The sequence below is a fragment of the Pyrus communis genome, chromosome 11, assembly GCF_041283825.1.
Source record: "Pyrus communis isolate YQ-2024b chromosome 11, ASM4128382v1, whole genome shotgun sequence".
In the NCBI taxonomy this organism is placed as follows: Eukaryota; Viridiplantae; Streptophyta; class Magnoliopsida; order Rosales; family Rosaceae; genus Pyrus; species Pyrus communis.
Window position 1 is genome coordinate 111,906 of NC_142575.1, and position 27,274 is coordinate 139,179.

The 27,274-nt window shown below is 38.0% G+C and overlaps 2 protein-coding genes across 5 annotated transcripts; one reads left to right on the plus strand and one right to left on the minus strand.

Moving 5' to 3' along the window:
• The first annotated feature begins 1,836 nt into the window (after positions 1-1,836).
• On the plus strand, positions 1,837-20,227 carry LNO1 (Nuclear pore complex protein). Of its 4 annotated transcripts, none has more exons than XM_068483856.2 (18): positions 1,837-2,251; positions 2,356-2,564; positions 3,281-3,449; positions 4,086-4,232; positions 4,552-4,676; positions 5,481-5,593; positions 5,789-5,928; positions 6,257-6,419; positions 6,591-7,599; positions 8,420-8,572; positions 9,631-9,688; positions 9,797-9,930; positions 9,996-10,120; positions 10,777-11,104; positions 17,492-17,690; positions 17,800-18,531; positions 18,649-19,746; positions 19,860-20,227. In XM_068483856.2, exons 1-18 carry the CDS (start codon positions 1,891-1,893, stop codon positions 19,970-19,972), a joined length of 5,376 nt encoding a protein of 1,791 aa, XP_068339957.1. In that variant the 5' UTR covers positions 1,837-1,890; the 3' UTR covers positions 19,973-20,227. The 4 variants fall into 4 exon arrangements, with proteins under 4 accessions (XP_068339957.1, XP_088536556.1, XP_068339955.1 ...); XM_088680430.1 differs by having other exon boundaries at positions 17,803-18,531; XM_068483854.2 differs by having other exon boundaries at positions 17,800-19,746.
• Positions 20,198-22,189, minus strand: LOC137743926 (chromosome-associated kinesin). The gene is made up of 7 exons (XM_068483857.2): positions 21,822-22,189; positions 21,527-21,604; positions 21,328-21,380; positions 21,092-21,228; positions 20,935-20,999; positions 20,713-20,771; positions 20,198-20,578 (listed from the first exon to the last, which is right to left on the minus strand). Exons 1-7 carry the CDS (start codon positions 22,117-22,119, stop codon positions 20,489-20,491), a joined length of 780 nt encoding a protein of 259 aa, XP_068339958.1. The 5' UTR covers positions 22,120-22,189; the 3' UTR covers positions 20,198-20,488.
• Between the last annotated feature and the right edge of the window lie 5,085 nt (positions 22,190-27,274).

The window sequence follows — 27,274 nt, forward strand, 5'->3', positions numbered from 1 at the left end:
CCCTGGTTTCATTGATCATTTCTTTCCCAGTCATGTTTGCAAGCTCAGAAAATCCTTGTATGGATTAAAACAAATGCCTCGCGCTTGGTTTGATAAACTGTTTCAAGCATTGCATGCTCTTGGTTTCACCCAATCATCCTCTGATGCCTCTTTATTTGTACTGAATGGTTCTCAGTTGGTTATAGTTCTCGTGTATGTGGATGACATTCTCGTCACTGGGCCTAATTCTACTCTCTGTCATCAGTTTATTCAACAGCTTAGTGATAGATTTCCAGTGAAGGATCTTGGTCTTTTACACTACTTCTTAGGGTTGGAAGTTCAGAGGTCTACCAAAAGGATATTTCTTCATCAAACAAAATATTTGCTTGATCTTCTCCAGAGGACAAATATGGAGGGTGCAAAGCCTTGCTGCACACCTCTTAGCTCCCAAAAACTGGATCACAGTGGGTCTCTTCTCTCCAATCCGACTGAATATAGGTCTCTTGTTAAAAGACTTCAAACCTCACTTGGACTCGACTAGACCTTACTTTTGCTGTTAATCAATTATGTTAACTCATGCATGTTCCGCAAGACTAACATTTTCAAGCTGCTAAGAGAGTTCTTCGTTATCTCAAGGGTTTTGTTTCACAAGGTCTATGGTTTACCAAAAGTTCTGTTGATCTCTCAGCCTACTCCGATGCTGATTGGGCTGGCTGCACGTTTGATAGGCGATCCACTAGTGGCTATTATGTATTTCTTGGTTCAAATCTCATTAGCTGGAGTGCTAAGAAACAAAGCACAGTTGCAGAGTATAGGTCTCTGGCTCACACAATTGCAGAACTTACTTGGGTCTGCAAAATTCTTCGTGATCTTCACTGTTCTCTTCCTAAACTGCCTACACCATGGTGTGATAACATTTCCGCCATCTCATTAGCTTCCAATCCTGTCTTTCATGCTCGTACTAAGCATGTCGAAATTGACTACCACTACATTCGAGAACTGGTTTTAGCTCATCTGCTTAAAATGCAGTTTGTTTGCAGTGCAAATCAATTGGCTGATCTACACACCAAGTCCTTGTCTAAAACCAGGTTTCGCTACTTGTGTTCCAAGCTTCCTCTTGGCATCAATTTTGATTCCACATCTCGCTTGAAGGGGTGTATTAGGAAAGATGATACGTCATCCATTTCTGTTAATGAAAAATAGTTTGGAAAAACTAAATGTGGTTAGTTTTATTATTAGTTGTGGTTAGTTAGAATGGTAAAAGTTTAGTTAAGGAAGTTAAGAGTATAAATGTAACGAGCCCAGGGCTATAAATATACACATCCATGTAATTGTTTATTTACTGAATGAAATACAATCTTGTAGAAGAAACTTTGCTTTTCTTTAAGAAGTGGGTCGGGGAAGACATGGGTTTTAGGTTTTTTTTTAATTTTTTGTTTTTTTTAATTAATTATTTTAGGGTAAATTGTTATATTTTTAAATGCATAGAAATTTTTTTTTACCACGAGGCACAAAATTGACAGCCACGTCAACACAAATGTGGATTTCATATTTAACATGTCATAATTAACAAATTTTCTAATATATGTATAAAATTAAAATAAAATAATAAGTAAATATAGAAAATTAAAATGTTTTAAAGATATTGTATAAGGTTGTAATCGATCCCAAATTTTAAGAGAGTAAAATGTAATTTATCTAAAAGAAAAAGTGAAAAAAAGAAGAGGAAAAGAAAAAGCGGAAGATCAGCATCTTCCACGCACGCACACCATACATGATCAAGGGTAAAATAGTCGCTTCACTGTCCACTAACCTAAAAACCATTAATAAAATGAGGGACAAAACCGGCGACGCACTGTATTAATGATAGTGATCCACGGGCTTTTTTTTAGAAGGGTATAATTTCTTCAAATGAACAGTAGTCATCCACCAGCTTTTAGAAGAGTATCATTTCTGCAGACTCATTTCATTTGCGTTAGGGCAAAAGGTGAGGCGGTCAGTGTTCCCGCCCAAACTCATCATGCTCTAAGTGTTGCTGTTAGGGTTCCATCCAGAAGAAGAAGAGAAAGAATGTCAGATAGTGGGAAAGTGACTCGAGTGGAAGAAGAAGTTGAAGGAGAGCATGTGGAGTCGGCCGACTACATTTTCAAAAGGATCGGCGACCCCCTCCCAATCACGCCTCATGATTCCAGTTTCGATCCCCGAGGCAGCCCTTCCCGGCCTCTCGCCGTCTCCGAGAAACACGGCCTCGTCTTCGTCGCCCATTCCTCTGGTTAGCTTCTCGATTCGATTCCTAACTCCGAATTGATTGATTGCTTTCTGATTTCGACCAAACAAACATATAAATCAACTGTAATTGTTGTTGTTACTTGTCAGGGTTTTGCGTTGCGAGGACCAAAGATGTTATGGCTTCGGCCGCTGAGATGGAGGAAAAGGGAAGCTATTCTTCTGTACAGGAGCTGAGTATTGTGGATGTTCCTCTTCCCAACCTACACATTCTCGCACTCTCTACCGACAGTTCTACTCTCGCAGCTACTGTAGATGCAGACATTCACTTCTTCTCCGTCGAATCACTTCTCCATAAGGTGCTTTTGCTCGCTTTCACTTCATCTCCATTATGTTTGTTATTGCTCTATTTCTGTGGATTTTCGATGCTAACTTGGTCTCTGCAATTCTGTTGTTCTTGTGTCTATTAATTAGTATCACATCAAAGAGCATCGCCTCCTTCACTCGAGTTCGAATTCCGTCTTAGATTAGAAGAATTAGAATATGGAATTGTTCGGAAAAAGTAAAGTATTACATCAATTTTTTTATTCATTTTGGGTAAACCAGCATCACTTCAATTTTCCGTGTGTCATGTTCATTCTTTTTCCAACTTCAGCCTCTCACTTTTGAACCATGTGCATTTTATTTTCACGGCTCTGATCGTACTTGTTATATATTTACACTAACATACTAACTTTTCCCACCTGTAATCGTATTTCGTTGTCTGTGTGGTTTAAGCGTGCACACTTTCAAACTGTTTAGTTCTTAAGGATCACTAGCCATTTCAGCAACTTCCATCAGAGGCCATTTGAATTGAACCTAATCTTTTCTAGTGTAATCCTTGATAATTTTATCTTCTGTTTTTATCTTCTAACCCTTGGGCCTTGGCTGGGGTGTTATTTCTTATATGTTTTGAATAGGATTGGGGTAGGTCCTGGGATTTTCCTTATGACTTGAACATTTCTGGAACATCTGCTTTTACCACAAATACAGTTTTTGTTTATTCCGTGTTTGGTTTCTTCCCATTTTTATGCAGGGTCTCAAACCATCATTGTCTTGTTCGCTCAATGAATCCAAATCTATCAAGGATATGCAGTGGACAAGGAAACCTGAAAACCTTTATGTGGTCCTTTCGGATCTTGGGAAGTTATCTCATGGATCGGTTGGTGGCCTTATGGAAGATGTAATGGACAATGTTGATGCTGGTATTTCTTTTTTCACTTCTCTGATGCAATCTGTGAGGCACATCTTGTTGATTACATGAGTGTCCATATGCATGTCATGAACTGATGAACATGATCATCCTGCATACTTGCCGTGGAGTTCATTATATATTTACTGCATTGTCTTAATATGGTGCATGACAAATTTGTATTTACGGTTTACACACATGCACACACAACCGCGCACATATTGTGAGTTCATATGTGTGCATGACTGTATGTGCATGTGCATAAACAGTTCTTTTTCCTACTCCAGTAAACTTCACTTATCACAAATATTTATAACTTTTAGCCATTATGACTGAAACAGAAAAATTGTGATTGTGATGTATAGAAATGATATAAGGTAGCTGTGCAGGCTCAAGGTTTCAAGTATACGCTAGTGTCATTTAGTATCTAGAGAACCTGTTTATGTATTATAAATAATTATTTGAGCAAATCCTTTTATTTCTTATCATCCATGTGTTGCCCTTGTTTGAGGAATAGTTTCAGTTTAATCATGTTTTGTTTATGGGTATCTGCAACAATATGTGAAATGCATTCCAGAGCTACGCAATAATTTCCTACCCTTTTACATAGGTGCAACTAATGCTTGTTTTGACGTGTGTTTTGTCATAGTTGGATGGAGTTCTAAAGGAAACTTAATTGCCGTGGCAAGAAAGGATAATATCAGCATTCTATCATCTAACTTTGAGGAGAGGTCATCTATGTTAATTTATTTCAAGCCCTGGGATGAAGATTCTGATGAAAACTGCATTGTAAAAGGTATGTTGCTTTTCACTGTTACATTTCAGTATTATTTTTTATTTTGTTCAGCATTATTTCACTGTTCTTAAATTATTATTTTTAAACAAGAATTGTCTTCGCTGATATATCAGCTAGATTGTATATATTACCATTGCACAAGTACGTTTAATAGATAATATTCTATGAAGTCTTCCACCTGCATGCTATTAATTTTCTGTAATGTTTTATATCTGGACCTGATTTTGATTTCTCTTTTCTTGAAGAAAGGCTATTATATTACATTTAAAAGATTGATCGTTATAAACCTCTTAAACTAAAGTGTTTCCTTGATCATCAGTGGATTCTATCAGGTGGGTACGCCATGATAGCATCATTCTAGGATGCTTTCAACTGACTGCTCATGGCAATGAAAAAGGTTACCTTGTTCAAGTAATAAAAGTCAAGGATGGCAAATTTACTGATGTAAGTAATTTGTTTATGTATTTTATCTTCAACAATTTTTAATCTATTCTTGTATAATACTTGTATGGAATATATCCCCTCACTTTTGAGGATTGGCTTGGCTGGCCCTGTGGGTAACTAAAGTTGTCCGATCGGACCTGTTGGGGAAACCTTGACAACCCACCTGTTATACATAGTTGTGCAATAGATTACCGCTAAAGGCCACTATTAAACTAAATGAAATTGAGTAATTGATAATGTAAGTTAATTTTAAAATATTAAAACTCATAAATATATATATATATATATATTTTTTTTTAAACCTATGCCGAATAGGCTTTAAATATATGGTTGAAGTTGTTTAAGGAGATTGGTACAAGCTGGTTTTACCGAGGGATTGTTATTCTTTTATGATAGAAAAGCATAAATTACTAGGAAAGGGGAAGAAGGCGAAGGTCTTATGAAGTGGTATACAGTCAGTAGAAGGGAAGATCTATGGGATAAAGTTCGGTTATGGTCATCTCTATGGGCATCGGTTATTTCATAATTTAGAGGTTTTTCCTTTTCAGAAATGTGGCGTAATTGGAATGCTGATATTAGTTAGTTTTGTGACGTTTTTGTAGTTTCTAAGTGGCAGGGTGATGTTGCTATTTACCCTGTTTTTGTGTGTGCTTTGCGGACGTCTTGCCCACTCTTGTATTTTATTGTTTCTTTACAATAAAAATTTGTTTCTTCTTAAAAACCAATTTGGTTCATGCCTAGAGGCATGCCTTGGCCTCTTTTTTGAAAAGTAAATGTACACTTAACTTTTTGAGTTCTTTGTAGGATTCTTGCAAGCCAGTTGTGATATCTTTCTATGATTTGTTTTCAAATGTCATTGACGACATTCTGCCCTCTGCAAGTGGACCATACTTGTTATTGAGCTATCTGGAGCAATGGTATGCATTTTAATTTATATCACCCATTTTGAGAATTGATTTTATAGAATTTAGGCTGCTGCTCTCAACTTTCTTGCTAAGTGCATGTGGTTCTATAACTTTGTATGATTGTCTTTTGCATCTTTTCTATTATCTACTAAACTTTTATATTTCCTATAATGGCAATAACTAACTTATTCTTTTGGTAATTTTCAGTGAACTTGCAATTGTCACTAACAGGAAGAATGTGGACGAGCATATTGTGTATCTCAGTTGGTCGCTAGGAGAGGAGAAGAATGAAGTTGTAGTTGTTGATATTTTCCAAGATAGTTTGCTACCAAGGATTGAGCTTCAAGGTGTTTAATTTTGCTATCTAGACTTAACTTCTAATGGTTCAGCTGATTGTATCTTTTTCTTAATGTTTAGTATAACAGTGTCATTGCCCAGTTCATTGTGCTTTCTCAGCATATTGTTGTGGTTTCTTATAGACCTGTCTCATCCTTATTGATTCTCACTTACAATGTAACGTTTTAATGGCTGAAATTTGTATGGATTTTCAAACCTATAAGTGGTTTGCCATGTATGGATAAATAGTTCATTCATTTACCTTGTCTCACATGTTATCTTTTGTTGGTTGTAAGTTTGATTGAATTAATCTGTGCTTGCTTGTGTCCCTTGTTTCAGATAATGGTGATGATAATTTGATTCTGGGGCTCTCAGTAGATAAAGTTTCAATAAGTAAAAAGATTAGTGTACGGTTTGGAGAGGAACACAAAGAACTCTCACCATTTTGTGTTCTGATATGTCTTACGCTAGAGGGAAAACTGATTATGTTTCATGTTGCCAGGTACTTTCCTGCTCTCCTAATTTTCCAACCATTTTATAAGTGTTGAATGGTTTTTTGTTTGTGTGGTATAGCTATTTAAATTTTATCTTTAGTCGTGCTGCAGTGTAAGGATTATTTTCATGAAACGTATCTTATAGCTATCTATCTTAACAACTGATGAATTTTCTGTAGTGTCAGCGGCATTACAGCCTCACCTCCGGTTGTTTCCTCCCTTTCTGATGGTGAGGAGGATTCCACTGCATTGGTACCTGTAGAAAGTGGATCAACTAAACCTTCTTTCCAGCTGGGGAAGGAACAATTTGAAAAGGCTTCTATGGATGTTCCATTGGTTATTGAGGACAGAAAAGAACTTGACAGAAAATTAGGTCTTGATGTCCATGTCAAAGATGACTTGAAATCTCTTAACGCGAATGAGACAGTGATGCCTGGACTTCTTACTCAAATACTCAATAAAGAAATTACTAGTTACAAGGAAGTGGAGCCCCTGAAAAACACTCAATCATTTAAAGCTGAAGGGAAACAAGAAGTTATTGTCCCAAAGCGACATGAAGATGTAGATGGAAACCAAATACAGCTTCCTGGACTGGGAAACAGAAATACTGAGCAAGCATCTACCAACGCTTCTCTTCAAGAAGGGCCTAATTATGTGTTCAGTGACTTTAGCAAGACAGAGGCTCAAAATATTGAAGGACGAGGAACTGGGAGCGTATCTTTTGGTGGTAACGTTGCTGCTGATGCTGCTATAAAATCAAATTCAAATGATAAACGTAATAATTTTGGGATGGGGACAGAATCTCCCGGAAAAATGGAGTCAGCGGGTTTCCAAAGTGTTTCATCTCAGTCACGGTTTGGTGGAACAATCGTATCTTCAAAGGACACTGACGTGAAATCACCACTCATAACTTCAACTTCTATTCAAGGCAGCAGGTCTGGAAATGCTAGCCAAACAAAATCTATTAATATCAAGGATGTATCTGTTAAACCTACTTCAGTCAACTCTTCTGATAGGCTTGGGGAGATTGGCAAATGGAGACCATCAGCGGCAACTGGAAATATTGTGTCAGTGCCTTCCATTTCAAGCTCCCAAACCTTATCGCATGGAAGTTTTTCCTTTGCGAATTCTCCCAACCAGTCAAGGATGCCAAACTCCGAACCGAATTTATCAAAACAATTTGGCAATGTAATGTACCTGTCTGTGGATTTCCTTTTGGAATGCATTACTGCACACCTCTTTATTCCACGTTAGGATAGAATGTTTATGGTGAACTCCAAGTTGTCTTATCCATTATTGTTTAAATGCTAACATATTTCAACTTCAAATTAAACCATTGCCTGCTCACACCATTCGCAGTTTTTACCCTATTGTTTGTAATGTACCTGTTTTTTTGTTTACTTTTGATGATAGGGAAATCACTTTTGTTTTGGACAGGATTAGGTTTCTTGTTTTCTTTTGGATGTCTATGTATGAGCAGTTTAAAAATGTCCCTTTAGTGTTATTCATTGGTACTCTAGTTGTTCTTGTGTTTGTAGAAGGCTTTCCCTAGGTAGACTGTTTGTTCTTCTGCTTTTTTGTCATTATTTTTATTATGTTGTTTCCTGTGTAAAAAAAAGCTTTGGTTAGAAGATGTGATTATGAGACAAAGGCTCAGGGCCAAAAGGGGTAGAGGAAGACCGAGGAAGACTTGGAAAGAGACTCTAAGAAAAGACTTGGACTACTTGAATCTAACGGAAAACATGGCTCAAAACCGAGTAGTGGTGTTCTAGGATTCATATAGCCAACCCCACTTAGTGGGATAAGGCTTTGTTATTGTTGTTGTTGTCGTTGTCCTGTGTGAAAAATTATAGTCTGTCTATTTTTCTGTATGCTTTCTTTTGGTTATTATTGATTTTATACATGCGCACAGATTCATTTTGCTTCCCTATACGCTACTGGAGGAATGTTCTTGAGACTGAACTTGTTAATTTTCAGAGTTCTTAGTCTTTTTTTCTTTTTCGTCCAGATCAAAGAGATGACCAAGGAGTTGGATATGCTTCTGCAATCTATAGAGGGAGCAGGCGGTTTCAGGGATGCCTGCACCGTTAATCAGAAGGGGTCAGTTGAAGAATTGGAGAGAGACATAGAGACTCTGTCTGACAAGTGCCGACTTTGGAAGGTGATATTTCCTACTGCCACTCGGGCCAAGTTTAGGGGCTAACAAATCTAATAATTTTGTTGATGCCCAAAATGGGGTCCATATTGGACCAACTTAGATCCGACCGTAAAAGCACACAAACACAAGAACACATAAGATATATCGTGGTTCACCTGAGGTGGGGCTACGTTCACATTGGTGTAGATCCGTTTCCACTATGTAAATGTGAGTTATATTGTACAAGAGGCTTGTTGCCTTTGAAATAGTAAAGTGGCTAAGAATGAGCTCTCTCTAAAATGCGGGTGAGGGATCCCTTTTATAGTACTAGGGTTCCATTTCCTTTTCATAGCTCGTGTGCTAAACAAGAGGCCCAAATAGTGAGGCCAAACCATAGTACAACAAATTTAATTGGATGACCAAACTGAACCTAATAATCTAACTGATGCTGCACTTTACTCTTCTGTTTTGTGAAACAAAAGCTTCTTCCTGTCTTGTGCACCTAATAATCTAACTGATGCTGCACTTTACCCTTCTGTTTTGTGAGACAAAAGCTTCGTCCTGTCTTGTGCAAATTATGAGAAGTTAGCAATGCTGATTTCTTCTGTAGGATCTAAAATCTGCCAATTGCTTTTTTTCAGAAAGAGTGCACTTCTGTAACAGGTTGTTTCAAGTGTATTCAATCATCGTCCAGAAAAAGCAAATAAACCTTGCCTGTCATTATAGTTTCCTGTCCATATTTCTTATACCTAGTATGCCACCTATGCAAAAAGGGAAAAACAGTAAGAAGTTATGGGGGTTTATGATGGTATTGTTGACATAAGTGTTCGAGCTCTCAGGTGGAACTTGCGGGGACGCATGCTTAGACTTTTAATCAGTCTCAAAATATGCTATTTACTGTGCATTGAAAAAGTTTTCAGCACTTGGTAGTTAGAGAAAATCCCACAATCTGAGTTCTTAAATGATTGTGTGTTATTTTAATAGGATTGTGGATGTTTGTTATTTGGTGGTACTACTTGATTTTCTATTTGATTATTGTGTGTTATTAATGTTTGGAACTCAGTTGCCTTTGTACTCTACAGAGCATTATGGATGAACGACTTCGAGAAATACAACATCTGCTTGACACAACTGTACAAGGTACTTGTACTAAAAATTATTCATTTTGGTTGGAGAATTTTTCAGATTTACACATGGAGGAGAGTATATCATTCTTTTATTGAACTGATGATTGTCCAATCGGTTCAGTATTGGCAAGGAAAATATACATGGAGGGAATTGTGAAGCAAGCGTCTGATAGACGATACTGGGACTTCTGGAATTGCCAGAAATTGAGTTCAGAACTTGAGCTTAAGCGGCGACATATTTTAAAAATGAACCAGGTAGTTCAATGTTTGATTTGTTACCTTGACATAAGATAGTTCTTACATACTTTTTTCTCTTTCAGGATTTGACTGACCAATTAATTCAGTTAGAAAGGCATTTTAATGGCCTTGAACTCAATAAATTTGGTGAAAATGCTGTAGCTCGTGTCAGTGGAAGAGCCTTGCATAGTCGATTTGGGCCCCCAAGGTACATTGAACGTACTTTCTTAGCATATGTAAAAATAAGAGATTAAAGTCATTCCACAATTTCCTTAATTCTTTTTATTGAATGTAAATTAGATGAATAGATAAAATCGAAGGCACAATATGATATACAAGGTGAAAACGTCAAAAGGAAAACCTAAAGTCTAAGAAAGCTGGAAGGATGTCAATTGAATAAATGAATAAGCAAGTGTTTATCTCATTTATAGCTTTATAAGTACCATCAATGCTCTGGGTACAAACAAGCTGTGTCAAAGCTTTGTACTGTGCAGGCTCAGCCTGCTTGGTTTATAACCAACATTCATTCAAAATTCTTGCATATCTCAAACTTGAAAGCTCAGCTCCTTTACTTTCAACTATTTAGAAGTATATTCAGGATTATATTCTTATGACTTTAAAAACATAGATATCTTGTTCACAAAAGCATCTAAACCTACTAGCTTGTTTCCATCCCTAATCTTATGTAATATCTTCATGCCAATTCAGGGCTTTCCTTACAATATTCCAATACATTGTATGCTTCCATTATTGGAAGCTGAGATGCTAAAAGCCGATGCTAAAAGCCTGAGTAATGTTGTTGTTTTAGTTCTTTGAAAGCTGGACATTCAGATTTCCTAACTGTCCTGAGGTATTTCCGTGCAGACACATTCAGTCCTTGCATAGTTTACATAGCACAATGACGTCACAATTAGCTGCTGCTGATCAACTTTCTGAGTGCCTTTCAAAACAAATGGCAGCACTGAAGATAGAGTCACCTTCTGTAAAGAAGCAGAATGTAAAAAAAGAGTTGTTTGAAACAATAGGGATTCCTTATGATGCCTCTTTCAGTTCCCCTTCCCGTACTCCAAATGAAAAACTATCATTTTCTTTTGGTTCTGCTGCTTCTAAAGATCAGCCCAGGAGAAATGTTAATGCCATAAAAAATTATGAACCAGAAACTGCAAGGAGGAGGAGAGACTCACTGGATAGGGTAATGGCCTCTGAACTCCTATGTGTTATATTTTCTTCTTGCAACTTGGTAATTGGTATCCATTGTGACCAACGCTCAACTGCAGGAGGACAACTCATTTTTGTGTGCTTAGTTTAATGTTTGTCAAATTTATGCCAATCTTCCAAGGACCTGGCTCGTTCAGTTATTTGGCACATGAAGGTTTTTTATATTAACAAATATATATATATGTTAACTGAAGCAGCCAGCCATTGTAGACTTGTAGCAGCCAGCCATTGTAGACTTGTTAAACTAAATCAGCCATTGTTGACTAAAGAATTAGGAAATCAGACATGTTTTCCATTGTAATTAATAAAGTAGTTGTAAGCTGTAAAGTTAGGTATAGGCAGTAGTTTCACAGCAGTGTTTTTATGACTTCTTGTACTGGTTTCATACCTGATCATCATTGCTTGTATTCCTATATAAATCCTCCGATTGGGAGATGAATAGATCAAGAAATTAACTCTATTTTGGCATGGTATCAGAGCCATTCTGATCCAAAAGGAGTTTCTATTCTAATTAACCTACTGGCACTACTGCCATCTACCCCATAAGACCTGCAGAATAGCAGGTCTTCTACTTTCATACAAATCCAATCTCTCTTTGGCCATATCTGCCAACATCACTACCCATATTGAGCTTGTTAACCATATACATTCCGCTGCATCTCTACCCATCTTCTGTCCATTTGCAATATCTCCACGAACCCATACCCTATAAACCCAAAATTTTAAATACTACCCCATACCCTATAAACCATACCCGTTGGAATCACCCAACAAACCCGTGCCATTGCCTCTTCCTCCTTGCATTTTGTTCCTGCATCCCTCTCAGTGAGACTCTATTGTTTCAATAAAGAGAATTTGTTGCAGTAGTAATGGGTGACTCCAAGACCACTGTTTCAGCTGCTGTTACACAAAATGATATGTCTCTGCATATCACCCCAGACAAGTTGGATGGGTCCAACTATTCCTCGTGGTCCCAAAGTGTCCGCATCTACATCACTGGCAGAGGCAAATGGTCTTATGTCAGTGGAAAAAATAAGGCACCAGCAGAAGCCGATGCATTGTATGCTATATGGGAGGAAGAGAATGCCATGGTTCAATCTTGGCTTCTCAACTCCATGACTAGAGATTTGCGGGCCATTTTTCTCCGACTCTCTACTGCAAAAGATGTTTGGGATGCTGTTACCCAAACTTACTCAATTGAAAAAGATGCATCAAAATTATATGAACTTCGCCGTCAAGCACTGGCGACTCGCCAGAATGGTGAGCCTTTATCTGCATATTATGGTAAACTCCAGCAAACATGGCAAGAAATAGATTTCTTACGTCCTGGAAAATTGAAATGTGCTGATGATGTTGCTGCTCGAGAGACAGAAATTTCAGAAGAAAGATTGTATGATTTTCTGGCTGGCCTTGATCCTCATTTAGATCATGTTCGCAGTCAAGTTTTGACTCAAACACCTTTGCCATCTGTTCGTGCTACTTATGCTCTTGTGAATGCTGAAGCAAGTAGGCAAACCATTATGTTGGTTGGCCCACAAGTGGAAGGATCAGCCATGGTAGCTGCTCCGTCTCGATTTCCCCGTGGAGTCTCGAATTCTCGATCAGGGGGATCTAAAGTTACTGATACAAGGAAGTGTACTTATTGTGACAAGGATAAGCATACTAGAGACACTTGTTTTAAGTTGCATGGATATCCTGATTGGTGGGTTCAAAAGAAGGAGAATCAAAAGAAAAGCATTGTTGGATCACAAGCACACCTGTCTACACCAACGCCTTCCGTGCCTCGAGTAGATCAATCTGCTCACTCAGTTTCTCCTACTACTGCTTCCACTTCCTTAGTCGACGCAGGTAACTTTGGTTTTGCCTTGAACACCACATTTGGTGCTCCAAATAAACCTTGGATCATTGATTCGGGGGCTTCTGACCATATGACCAATAACTCTTCATGGTTTGCTTCTCACACTACTCCACCTTTAAATACCGTTAAAGTTGCTAATGGTATTTCCACTCCAGTGCTTGGAGCAGGCTCCATCTCATTAACACCATGCCTATCTCTCTCATCTGTTTTACATGTTCCTAATCTTTCTCACAATTTGCTTTCCATTGGTAAACTTACAAATCAACTAAACTGTCTTGCCATCTTTTCTCCTACTCATTGTTGGTTTCAGGATATTCGAACGAAAGCGTTGATTGGTCATGGTAGAGAGAGGGGAGGTCTATACTACTTGGACTTACCACCAGATTGTGAGAAGACAAGTTACAGTTGTCAAGTGGAAGCTAAACAAGTTGAAGCTTCTAAAACAATTTGGTTATGGCACAAAAGATTGGGACATCCTTCCTTTCAGTACCTGCAATATCTATTCCCTTCTTTATTTTCTAAAGTCAAGGTTTCTAATTTCCATTGTGAAACTTGCATCTTTTCTAAAAATCATCGTGTCTCATTTCCTTTAAGCTCCAATAAAAGTGATGTTCCTTTCTCTCTTATTCATTCTGATGTTTGGGGACCATTTCATATTCCTACTCATACTGGTGCTAAATACTTTGTCTCTTTCATTGATGACTGCACTCGAGTTTCTTGGGTATACTTACTAAAAAGTAAGAGTGAGGTTATGTCTGTTTTTCCAATATTTCATCAAATGATTCAAACCCAATTTAATGCTAAAATTCAAGTTGTTCGATCTGACAATGGGAAAGAGTATTTGAATTATGGACTTGGAACATTTTTTCAACAAGAAGGTATCATTCATCAAACATCTTGTCCACATACTCCTCAACAGAACGGTATAGCAGAACGTAAAAATCGTCACCTCTTGGATGTGGCTCGATCTTTATGTTTTGCTATGCATGTTCCTAAACGTTTTTGGGGTGATGCCATTCACACAGCTATTTTTCTTATCAATCGCATGCCATCACGTGTTCTCCAATTTCAAACACCTATCCAAACCCTTTCCCAGTATCATTCTCTTCCTTCACTCCTTCATATTCCTCCAAAAGTGTTTGGTTGTGTCTGCTATGTTCATGTCCACATGCAAAATCGTGATAAGTTGGATCCTCGAGCCATCAAATGTATGTTTATTGGCTATTCTGCTACTCAGAAAGGGTATCGATGTTACTATCCTCCCAATGGGAAAATTTTTGTCTCTATGGATGTTACCTTTCAGGAACAAGAGGCTTATTTTTCAGAGGGAGATTCGGTGATGGGGAGTAAGGAGGAAGAGCAGTGGCCACTTGACATTGGTGGTATGCATTCTTCGGATGAACACTTGTCTGATGCCGGTGATGGTCCAAACTTGCCTAATGATGAGGCAAAGAGTGAAAAAATATTGAAGGTATATGAGAGGACAAGAAAAAGGGGAGATAAAGGAAAAGAAAAAGAAAAAGGTGCTGATGAGATAGACCACCCACATATAGATCCCCTCATTGACCAACTCTCTGACCAATCAGCTGCTACTCATACGAATTATCTTGAGGTAACCACTCATTCTCCTTCTCTCCAGCCTACTATATTTGATGAGTCCAATCATGAGATTTCATTAAGTGCTGATCCAAATGAACCACATCATGAGTCTGTTTCTCGTTATCCTATTCGAGAAAATCGAGGGATACCCCCTGTTCGTTATGGTTATTCTTCTACAAAGGGTATTCAATATCCCATATCTAATTTTGTTTCATCTCATCGCTTGTCAGACTCTTATATAGCTTTTGCAAACCAATTGTCATCAGTCTCAATTCCTAATAAGTTACAGGATGCTCTTAAAAATCCAAAATGGAAAAAAGCTATGATTGAAGAGATGGAAGCTCTTCGAAAAAACTCCACTTGGGAACTGGTTAAACTTCCTGAAGGCAAGAAACCTGTTGGGTGTAGATGGGTGTTCACAGTAAAGCATAAAGCTGATGGTTCAGTGGAGAGGTACAAGGCCAGATTGGTAGCCAAAGGTTATACTCAAACCTATGGCATTGATTATCAAGAGACATTTGCGCCGGTAGCAAAGATCAACACTATTAGGGTTCTTATGTCATTGGCAGCAAATCTGGGGTGGCCTCTACGACAGTTTGATGTGAAAAATGCATTTCTACATGGAGACTTGGATGAAGAGGTATACATGGATCTTCCTCCTGGATTCACTACCACTTGTGATATTGGCAAAGTATGCAGGTTGAGAAAGTCCTTGTATGGATTGAAGCAATCACCAAGGGCATGGTTTGGCAGGTTCGCTCAATCCATGAGAAATTATGGGTTCAAGCAAACTCAGGCTGACCATACCTTATTTCTTAAGCATGATAAAGGTAAACTTACAGCCTTAATTGTTTATGTGGATGATATGGTGGTTACAGGTAATGACGTCGAGGGAATTCAAAAACTTCAAATGTATCTAGCCAAGGAATTTGAAATGAAGGACTTGGGTACTTTGAAATATTTCTTGGGTATTGAAGTTGCAAGATCAAAGCATGGCATTTTTCTTTCTCAAAAGAAATATGTTATAGACTTATTAACTGAGACTGGGATGTTAGCTTGTAAACCTGCAGACACACCAATTGAGCAAAACCATAGATTAGGAGACTATCCTGATCAAGTTTCGGCTAACAAGGAAAGATACCAAAGATTAGTTGGGAGGTTGATTTATTTGTCTCATACACGACCTGACATAGCCTATGCTGTAAGTGTGGTGAGTCAATTTATGCATAGGCCAAGTGAAGCCCACATGGATGCTGTACAACGCATTCTCAGGTATTTGAAGTCTGCTCCTGGAAAAGGCTTGATGTTTTCCAATCATGGACATCAAGAAGTTGAAGGATACACTGATGCAGATTGGGCTGGGTCAGTAACTGATCGCAGATCGACTTCTGGATACTTTACATTTGTTGGAGGAAATCTAGTTACTTGGCGCAGTAAGAAGCAACATGTAGTGGCTAGATCCAGTGCTGAAGCTGAATTTAGAGGTATGGCACATGGCGTGCAAGAATTGTTATGGCTCAAGATTTTGTTGAGAGAATTGGGTTTCAATTCTACAAAGCCATCAAATCTTTATTGTGATAACAAAGCCGCCATTAGCATTGCTCATAATCCAGTTCAACATGATCGTACTAAACATGTTGAAGTGGATAGGCACTTTATTAAGGAAAGGTTGGTTGATGGTACCATTAACTTGCCTTATGTGAAGAGTGATGATCAGCTAGCAGATATTTTAACAAAGGCAGTGTCAAGTAGGATTTTCCATCTTTCACTCAGCAAGTTGGGCATTCGAGATATTTATGCACCAACTTGAGGGGGAGTGTTAACTGAAGCAGCCAGCCATTGTAGACTTGTAGCAGCCAGCCATTGTAGACTTGTTAAACTAAATCAGCCATTGTTGACTAAAGAATTAGGAAATCAGACATGTTTTCCATTGTAATTAATAAAGTAGTTGTAAGCTGTAAAGTTAGGTATAGGCAGTAGTTTCACAGCAGTGTTTTTATGACTTCTTGTACTGGTTTCATACCTGATCATCATTGCTTGTCTTCCTATATAAATCCTCCGATTGGGAGATGAATAGATCAAGAAATTAACTCTATTTTGGCAATATATATATATATATATATCATTGTTATGCAAGAGTTTTTCTGCTCTCTCTCTTCTCCTTGTGGTGTATTATAGTCTGTCTTATCTGCCAGCTTGTAAATTATATGTTCATATAATGGATGAAAGTTCGATCTCTATGAGTAAGTGTGCAGTCCAATCTAATAGGTGACAGTCTCAGATTTAAGTTAAATGTTCATTTCCATGTACTTGAAAATAAATCCCTCAGGTTTGTTCTTACTTCACTCATCAATTCAAATTTGTGGTTTATGGTGGCTTAGGGTTTCCTTGTTTATGAATTATGATGAGATTTTTCTTGTTTATAATAAGAACTGTTGCAGTCATTTCTTCCACATTTTTCTTCACCTTCTTGAATTATGTAATTTATGAATTATGATGAGATTTTTCTTGTTTATAATAAGAACTGTTGCAGTCATTTCTTCCACATTTTTCTTCACCTTCTTGAATTATTTAATTTTACTCAAAGCACCTTCATTATATTATATTTTTTCTCCTTCACAATTTTTAACTACTGGTATCTGTTGGTATTTTGAAAGTTTCAGTAAACTCCTCTTCTCCCTTTACACACACACACACACACACACATATGGATATTAGTTCCTCTTGATTGGGAGACTTTTGACTTGATTATTTTTGTTTGATGCTGTACAAGTCATTTGATGCACTTTTTGTCCATTGTTCTTGGAACATTTCTTTCTTTTACAATAAGTTTTTGTTTCTTGTCAAGAAATACAAAAATTGCAAGACTCACGTGTGCATTTTATTTTTGTTGTCCTGATCAAGAGCTGGGAAAGTTATGAGCCTACAAAAGCAACTGTGAAAAGGTTTCTTTTGAAAGAGAGTGGCAAGGAAAGCGTTAATAGATCATCATTTCCCATTGATAAGCAACAGTTAAGTCCTCCCCCGCTGGAGGGATCAGCAGTTACTCGCCCAAGGGACCACACAAGCCCTACATCCTTCTTGCATCCATCCGTAAACAAATGTGAGCCATGAAAAAACGCAAACCAGAAAGTTTTCTGATTTTTTTTTCTTATCTTTGTTCATGGTGAGAAACACCCGCTGATTGTTGTTGCATGTAAATGTATTTTCAGCAGGTATTCAGGGTGCACAACCGAAACAGGCTTTTGAGAGCTCAGCAACGCCATTTGTTTGGGCTGACCTTCCAGGACCATTCCAACGTACTGGGCTGAAGTCTCTTATGCAAGAACACAAAATGTCACCAACATCCCAATTATTCCCTGCAGCCGGGCAAAATTTTACAAGGGAAACTAGCATGACAGCAGAAAGATGTGGCGATGGCATGGCATATATTGGGAAGTATGATTCAGTTCCTATGAAGGAAAAGCCTGTCTTACCATCAGACACCACTCAGAAACCATCATCTTCTAAGGTATCTACACAAACACTGTCTTTGCAGAAGAAACAGAATGATATGCTAAATTCATATGCTAAAGATACTGCACTTCCACCAAAAGAAAGTGTGAAGGATGGGCCTTTGACCACAAGAATGGCATCTACTGAAGCTGGGAAAAAACACGACTTTCCATTTTCTCCCTTATTTTCTGTTCCTATGATTGCTAGCGAGCCTGGAAAGTTTGCCCAGACCGATGCTGCAACAAATAAAAGCCAGACTGATAAAATGCCACCACCTACCACATTCTCAATGTCAGTTTCTGCACCTTCATCTCCAATAATTAGTTCATCATCAGCTCCTCTATCTTCGTCATCAATTCCGCAATCAGTTGCACCAACCTTTTCCTCAACGATGCCCTTAAACAAATCTTTGGCTAGTTCTATCACTGCTGCAGATGAAAGCAAACCTGGTAAACCTGCATCAACATCCTCATCATCTTTTTTCTCCCCATTTGTTTCTTCTTCTAGTTCTCTCTCTTTTAATGTTTCAAATTCACTGGTGTCTACATCTACCCTTTCACCTTTAGTGAGTTCAACATCAGAATCTCCAAAGACAGAGATCCAACCACCTTCAAAACCAGACATGAATGCTAATACTACATCACCACGCGTGGAATTTGGGCCTTCCACAGTTGAAGGTAATTTGGAGCTTAAACCTTCAGTGTCATCTCCACCCTCAATTGAGACTTCAACAGGACTTTCATCTGGAGATGAGCCGAGTCTTATCAAGGCTAGTCCTGCAGCAGTAGTGGCATCTGGGAGCCAGACTGGGATGAACGAAACTGCAGGCCCTAAACAGAATGTAACAGTCAATGCTCAACAAGATCAGCCATCTGCTGGGCATTCTCCATTTCCAAATCTACCTACAACGTTAGGGAGTGTTACTGGTGGGATCGATGGCTTGGATGTACAAAATGCTGAGGAGGATGACATGGATGAGGAGACTCTGGACACAAGTAGAGTAAGTGAACTTAGTTTGGGAAGCCTTGGTGGGTTTGGGCTTGGCTCTGCTCCTAAATCCAATCCATTTGGTGGATCATTTGGCAATGCACAAACTGCACAAACAAATGCGACTTCTCCTTTCTCCAGGCCTGTTCCTAGTGGAGAGTTATTTCAGCCTGCCTCCTTTAACTTCCAATCTATAGAGCCTTCCCAATCATCTCTGCCAGCAAATTCAGGTGCATTTGCTGGTGGCTTTGGCACCAGTACTACTGCCCAAGCTCCCATTCCGAGTGGGTTTGGCCAGCCAGCACAGGTTGGGCCAGGGCAGCAAGCATTAGGGTCAGTTCTTGGTGCTTTTGGACAGTCGAGACAGCTTGGTACTAGTCTACCAGGTACTGGTTTTGGATCACCCAGTGGTTTTGGTGGTGGCATTGCTGGCATTACTCCCACCGGTAACTTCACAAGTGCTGCTACTGGAGGATTTGCTGGTGCTGCTTCTGGTGGTGGTGGATTTGCTAGTTTGGCTTCAGGTGGCGGTGGTTCTGCTGCTGCGGCTTCAGGTGGTAGTGGTTTTGCTGCTGCAGCTTCAGGCGGTAGTGGATTTTCGGGTGCAGTTTCAGGCGGTGTGGGATTTGCTGGTGCAGCTTTTGGTGGAGGGGGCTTTGGTGGTACAGCTTCAGGCGGTCTGTTTTACTTGTCAATTTTTTTTTTCAATTTTTTCAGATGTTATATTCTTTTTATTTTTTATTTTTTAATAAAGATATTTAGCTAACATGTATTTTGGAAATATGTTCAGGTGGTGGATTTGGGGCATTTGGTGGCCAACAAGGATCTGGCAGTTTCTCTGCTTTTGGTGGTGTAGGAGGAACGGGAAAGCCACCGGAGTTGTTCACACAGATGAGGAAGTAACCATTGTCTCTTTCCAGATTTTGAGCAATCCATCATAATGCAATGGCCAATTGAACATACTGAAATCACTTGAAAGCTTTTTTAGTTTGTATACTACAAAAGAAGCTAGGTTACACATTCTTCTCCTTCCTCTCGTGTAGGTTTTTGTACTTTCTCATCACCATAGTTCTTTGTAATTGAAAAGAACATCAGAGATATCACAGGTAATTCGGTTATTCACAAATGTTGATGCAAGCGAAGGGAAAATTGATAGCCCCTCCTAGAGTTACAACCTTTTTATTATTTGATGCAAGCGAAGGGAAAGTTGATAGCCCCTGCTGGAATTACAACCTTTTTATTACAAAACAGAATTACACGGGTGCACTCTTAAAAACAGCATTACCGGGCGAGATTACAAAATATTAGTACTGGTTGTATGCCAACAGAGTCGCCGAAACAAAAATGGGGCGTATATTGCACCCTCTATTTCAGATATCAAAGTTCCCAGATAAATAGCCTTTCAGTCTCTTGTGGTGGTCACACTGGGAGTCCTAATTCTGAAATCTTCATTATGTGTTTGTCCAGCACAGACCTCTGACGTTTCAAGATCGATGTCATTGATGCAACCTAATAAACATGAAACAAAAAGACAGAAGGGCAATCTTACGTAAACATACAAATAAATGCGCAAAGAGAAAGAGAAAGAAAAAAAAAAAAAAAAAAAAAAAGCTACTGAAGGAGATATTTTGTTTTGAACTTGCCTCTGCTCTAAGCTTCAAAGCCTCCCTATTAGGAATTTCCCGCAGCCCATCCATTAAATCTACACAAAAACGTAATAAAAATGAGGGCATGATTCTAGTGTAATGACATCCAAGGCTCAAGGGAAACATAAGAACCCGCAAAACCAGTTTAAATTTTAAAGTCTTTCATTTAACCACATAGCTATAACAAAATGAAATAGGGAAGAATTCATGACCACAAACCTGAAGCTTGAGATTCAACCTTATGAACAGATTTAGATAGGTGTTGGATTTGTCTTCCGACATCCCTGCATGAATTACTTGGATTAATCAAGACACCGACAGACAGCCAACGAAAACATCTATAAGAGAAGCAAAGACTAGTTGAATGAGAGAGTACATGAGATCATTATGGCCATATGTCATATCCTTTTCAGCAAGTAGTGCCCTTTCAAGAAGTTTCTTGCTCTCCTTCTTCATCAAATCAACTGAAAGGTTCAACTCCTTTACACTCTTTTCAGCGCTAAGAAATTGTGCCTGCACATATATTAGTTGTAATTAATATCGGAAGATACGGAAACTAGAGGTAAAGGTTTGGAGATTCTGAGTTTGAAAGGGTATATAGTATATACAGACCTCCTCGCTCTGAAGTCGACGAAATGTCTGGCGAAACAGGAACCTTCTTGGACCTGCACAGTTGTCTTGTTAGTTATTCGGAATGCAAGTAGAAAAATACATCGACTGCAAAGTGGAAATCCCACGTTGAATACCAAATTGTAGGGTTTATCGGACAAAAACCATGACATGTCACTATCTCAGCAAAGTAAAGGAGGACCTGGCAAAACAAGGAAGGCGGCAGTGAGACCAATTCCAAGCGTTGGTGCTGGGTTTTCTATTGCACTCGTCAACCCTTCTGCAATGATTCAATTACAAAATACAAAATATACACACTCACATCAATACATCAATATATGAAATGATTGATGATCAATTTTGGGTACCTATTTACAATTCAATTCAAATAAATTCATGATTCCTGAACAATTCATGAGCATTTAGGCTCTGATGTAAGAATAATCTGATAAATTAGATAAGAAACGAAAGAGTGAATGTATGAATTTTGAGCATACCTTTGATCTTGGTGAAGAAAGCATGCTCGTAGATCCTGTAATTGTCGACGGCTTTGCCGATATACTGGGGCAAGTGATGTTGGATATACCGAGCTGAGCAGACGGCGGAGTCCGTGGATTCCATCACCGTACGCTGCAGATCCTCCGCCATCGTTGCTGCCAATGCCATGTTGGCATTGGAATTGGACGATGCTGATGCTCCCGCCCCCTGTTGGCTATCTTTCTGGTCATTATCAACATTCGTATTCACCTGCTCCCCTTGCTCCGACGGTGACGGCGTCGGCATCGTCTCTGCCATTTCCTTCTTTCTTTTCTAAATGCTTTTCTCAACTTGTGCAAATTTGCTGCGCTTTGCGCCTTTGTCGAATAAGAGGCATTTCGGCTTTTGCTTTGGGCTTTCATTCTCACTCCTCCCGTCATCCACGACGACGCATATGGGCCAAAGCCCAACTTACCAATCAACCTATTTTCACCGGATTCAAGATATTAATGCACCGTTCAAATCAATATAACAACATTCTTTTGACAACCAAAAAGAAAAACTTATTCGAGGAGAAAATGAGAGATATTTTGTTCCACCACATAGAATTATTTTATTTTTTCATTTAAAAGAATTTACATGATACATCAGAACAATCATTTTTAAGATTTAACGATTCCTAAGAGTGAATTTATCCTTTATGGGATTTAATGATTCGAAAGAGAGAATTCATCATTTTACGGTCATTTGATTTGGTATTGGTAGTAGTAATAAAAAAAAAATAACGAATAGAAAGAAATGAACAGTTTGAATTTGTATCAATGACCATTTTTCGTTAGAAGAGAAGGTTCCATGAGAACAGTTATTTATTTCTATTTTCAAGGTACTTCATTTCATTTTTTTTAAGAAAAAAAAAAAGAAGAAAAAAAGTGTGGGGAGAAATGACAATAAAAAATTTCAAAGAGTTAGATTTCATAAATACTAATATTTTTATTCTTTCAAAACTTTGGTTTATGCTTGTTTTGATAAAAGGACAAAACAAAGGTTTATTTGGTTTGGATTTTTAGTCATTATATCTATTCATTGAATAAGTGATGATCCAATGGTTCTTAATTAGGGAATTTTGGGACTTAGACTTAGTTTGAGAGGGTTTTATTGAATGATCGTGATTTTAGTATGGATCTGAGCTTTTAATCAATTCATAGGGTCTTTGGGACTATGACTCCTAATATTTAATATCTTCTAATACTTTATATTGGAATTGAATAAACAAAACACTACAAAGAAAATAAATGGGCCAAACAATTATTTCAGGAAAAAAGATTTTTTAGATCTCTTCCCTTTTTTTCTTTTTCAATTCCCTAGTATCATATCGTAATCTTTTTTACTACAGATCAAATATACCTTTATTTATCCCTTATTTATATTCCCTAAGTGGATTACCTTGAATCACGCATACATTACGTCAGGCTAAGACTATGTAACTAGTCAATGATGACCTTCCATGGATTCGCCTATATAAGCCGCATCTAAGGTTGCAAAAATAGGAGCTTGAATTCTGCTTGTAAATAATCCAAGGAGCATGACAGGTACATGAACTACTTAAGGTACTAAAGAAACAAGAACAACAACTACTAATCCATTAGCTAAAATATTTCCGAAAAGTCAAAAACTAAGCGATAAGGGTTTCGTGGAATCTTCTAAGATGTTAATTGTCACATCCCGGCCTGGGACGGACCACTTCCCGGGCCCGCTCCACTACCGTAGCATAATATTGTCCGCTTTGGGCTTACCATTCTCTCATGGTTTTGTTTTTGGGAACTCACGAGCAACTTCCTAGTGGATCACCCATCATGAGATTGCTCTAGCCCCCTTCTCGCTTAACTTCGGAGTTCCTACGGAACCCGAAGCCAGTGAGCTCCCAAAAGGCCTCGTGCTAAGTAGAGATGTGAATATACATATAAGGATCACTCCCCTGGGCGATGTGGGATGTCACAGTCCACCCCCTTAGGGGCCCGACGTCCTCGTCGGCACATTTCTGGCCAGGGATTGGCTCTGATACCAAATTGTCACATCCCGACCTGGGACGGACCACTTCTTGGGCCCGCCCCCACGATATTGTCCGCTTTGAGCTTACCATTCCCTCACGGTTTTGTTTTTGGGAACTCATGAGCAACTTCCCAGTGGGTCACCCATCATGGGATTGCTCTAGCCCCCTTCTCGCTTAACTTCGGAGTTCCTACGGAACCCGAAGCCAGTGAGCTCCCAAAAGGCCTCGTGCTAAGTAGAGATGTGAATATACATATAAGGATCACTCCCCTGAGCGATGTGGGATGTCACAATCCACCCCCCTTAGGGGCCCGACGTCCTCGTCGGCACATTTCCGGCCAGGGATTGGCTCTGATACCAAATTGTCACATCCCGGCCTGGGACGGACCACTTCCCGGGCCCGCTCCACCACCGTAGCACGATATTGTCCGCTTTGGGCTTACCATTCCCTCACGGTTTTGTTTTTGGGAACTCACGAGCAACTTCCCAGTGGGTCACCCATCATGGGATTGTTTTAGCCCCCTTCTCGCTTAACTTCAGAGTTCCTACGGAACCCGAAGCCAGTGAGCTCCCAAAAGACCTCGTGCTAAGTAGAGATGTGAATATACATATAAGGATCACTCCCCTGGGCAATGTGGGATGTCACATTAATGGGTAAAATGATTGGAGTTGGTTGAATGTATTTACCCAAAGTTCATTGATATCTTTATAAAACAATCGACTTCGATTCTTGAATAATCCACGTCACTTCTACTTTTATTGTAACAAAAGATTCCTTCTTTTTTTTTTATGTGGAAAAGGCATGTATCAATAATTATGATTTTACGTATGGTCCAACGAATTGTTTATCAATGAATGAAGAATATGAACTTTCTACTTATGATCGTTGCGAATTGAATTATAATCAAATTACTTTGGGTCGTTTACCAATGTCAATAATTGACAATTATATAATCCGAACAATTTTGTATACACCTCAAATAAAACAATAAATCTCTTGATTAACGAATAATTTAGAATTACTTTACTAATAACTTCTTCCCCAAAAAATAAAAACTTTACTAGTAACTAATACTAATTAAGGTTCAATTTTGATCTAATAGGGGTTTATCGGGATCAATGTTGCAAGCTTCCAGAATAAAATGGGATCTTCAAAAGGTTGATCATTATGAATGTTACAAAGAATCTGGTTGGGAAGTATAGTGGCAAAAAAAAAAGAGATTCAATAGATGTCTTTCACATCCAACCGAAAAACCTATTATAACTTTTTAATGGCAGTTCCAAAAAAGTGCACCTCAATTAAAAAAAAAAACAAAAAAAAAACGTATTTGTAAAAATATTTGGAAAAGGAAGGGATATTGGGAAGCATTGAAAGATTTTCGTTAGCGAAATCTCTTTCTATGGGAGTTCTAAAAGTTTTTTTGGTGTAACAAATAAATAATCTGAATCGTTCTGATAACTAACAAAGTAATATAATTGTGTTTATAATTCATCTATAAGATTTATAAGTTATAAAAATGATAAATAATATTTATCAATTATAATTAATATTAACATCATAATATTAAAATTAATATAACATCATTATAGCAAAAGAATAAATATTAATATATAATTTAAAAAAAAAAATATATGTATATATATAAGATAAATTACAATATAAACAATATACATTAAAAATAAATAAAAATGAATTAGTCTCATAATGTTTTAATTTAAACAAATAATAAATTGAATTTGAAGCCAAAATTTTTTTTTGTTTCTGATATAGATAAGAATTTTATTGTCTACTAAATTGAATCTTTTGGGTCTTGCAATATCAATAGTTTGATTGTTTCGCTCCTATATCTTCCAAAAGGAAAAAAGATTTATGAGAGTTGTTTCCTGGATCCGAAAGTGAGCAATAACTAAAAAGTGTATCATGCCTGAATCTAACTGGGGTTTGCAATGGTGGAGGAACTGGATCGGAAAAAGAGGGATTCTAGAGTAATGATGAATCGAAGAACACCATGCATTAATGGGTGGTGGGGGCCCACATTGACTACTGTAAGATCCCACATCACCTAGGGGAGTGATCCTTATATGTATATTCCTATCTCTACCTAACACGAGGCCTTTTGGGAGCTCATTGGCTTCGGGTTCCGTTAGAACTCCGAAGTTAAGCGAGTAGTGTGCGAGAGCACTCCCATGATAGGTAACCCACTAGAAAGTTTTCGTGTGAGTTCCCAGAAACAAAACCGTGGAGTTGGGCTCGGGAAGTGATCCCGCCCGAGCCGGGATGTGATAACTATCGTAAGGTCTTTCTTGTAGGTGGTATATTCATAGGTTTTTACTCGATTCATCTTTCATGAATTCCTTAAAACGAAAAAGATTCATTAAAATTCAAGATCTAATATATCAAATAATTCAAAATGCCTTTATAAAATTAATGAGTTTTCGACTCCTGAATATCCAACCTATGAATTAATGTTTTAAAACAGATACTATTTTTCTTTGAATACCAATCAGTATAACTATCATTCTTCTGACACAACAATGCAATTTCACAATCAATATCAAAATGAAGCGTTAGATAATTTCTTTCTTCTTTTATTGTTGCTTGTCGATGTAGAATTTTGTACCATTTAACATAAAATTCCTCAAAATCTTGTAGTATAAGGATTTTCTTCTGTAGAAGCTGAAGATCCAAGTAAAATGTGAATTTGATAGGTTGATTTCCAATAATTTATGAAGGAGATTCTCATATTCTTACAATTCAATTAGACATTACATCTAAAAACATACGTTTTGTGGTTGTATAAGATGTATTTTGTTGGAATCTTTTTTTGTTAGGAATTGGTTGGCCACCTAATAACAAGTAATGACAGTAGATATTATTCAATGAAAGAAAGAGGAACAACGAATAAATAAAAAACAATACAATAAATATTTGTGATGCACACATTATTGTTTAGTCCCCCAAGGGGGTCCTTCGTGACCTAATTACAAAGATTGGTCTTTGTAATATGGAAAGATAAAATGTAAAATCCAGTTTCAATTGATCTTATCGTGCGATACTTTTTTCTTTTCAATTGCAAGATTATGTGAATGAACTACTATTGAGTTCGCTTTAAAGTAAAAAAAAAAAATGCAGAGAAGTGTCGTCCTAAATCTTTTGGGTTGCTTTTTCCAATAAACATTGGTTACATTTCCTTATGTTATTTGTACCAGTAACCGGTTTATGGATGAGTGCTCTTGGAGTGGTAGGTCTGGCCTTGAACCTATGTGTCTATGATTTTGTTTCTTAGGAAATCCATACAATAGAAGATCCTGAATTTGAGACTTTCTACACCAAAAATATTCTCTTAAATGAAGGTATACATGCTTGGATGGTGGCTCAAGATCAGCCTCATGAAAACCTTATATTCCTTGATGAGGTTTTACC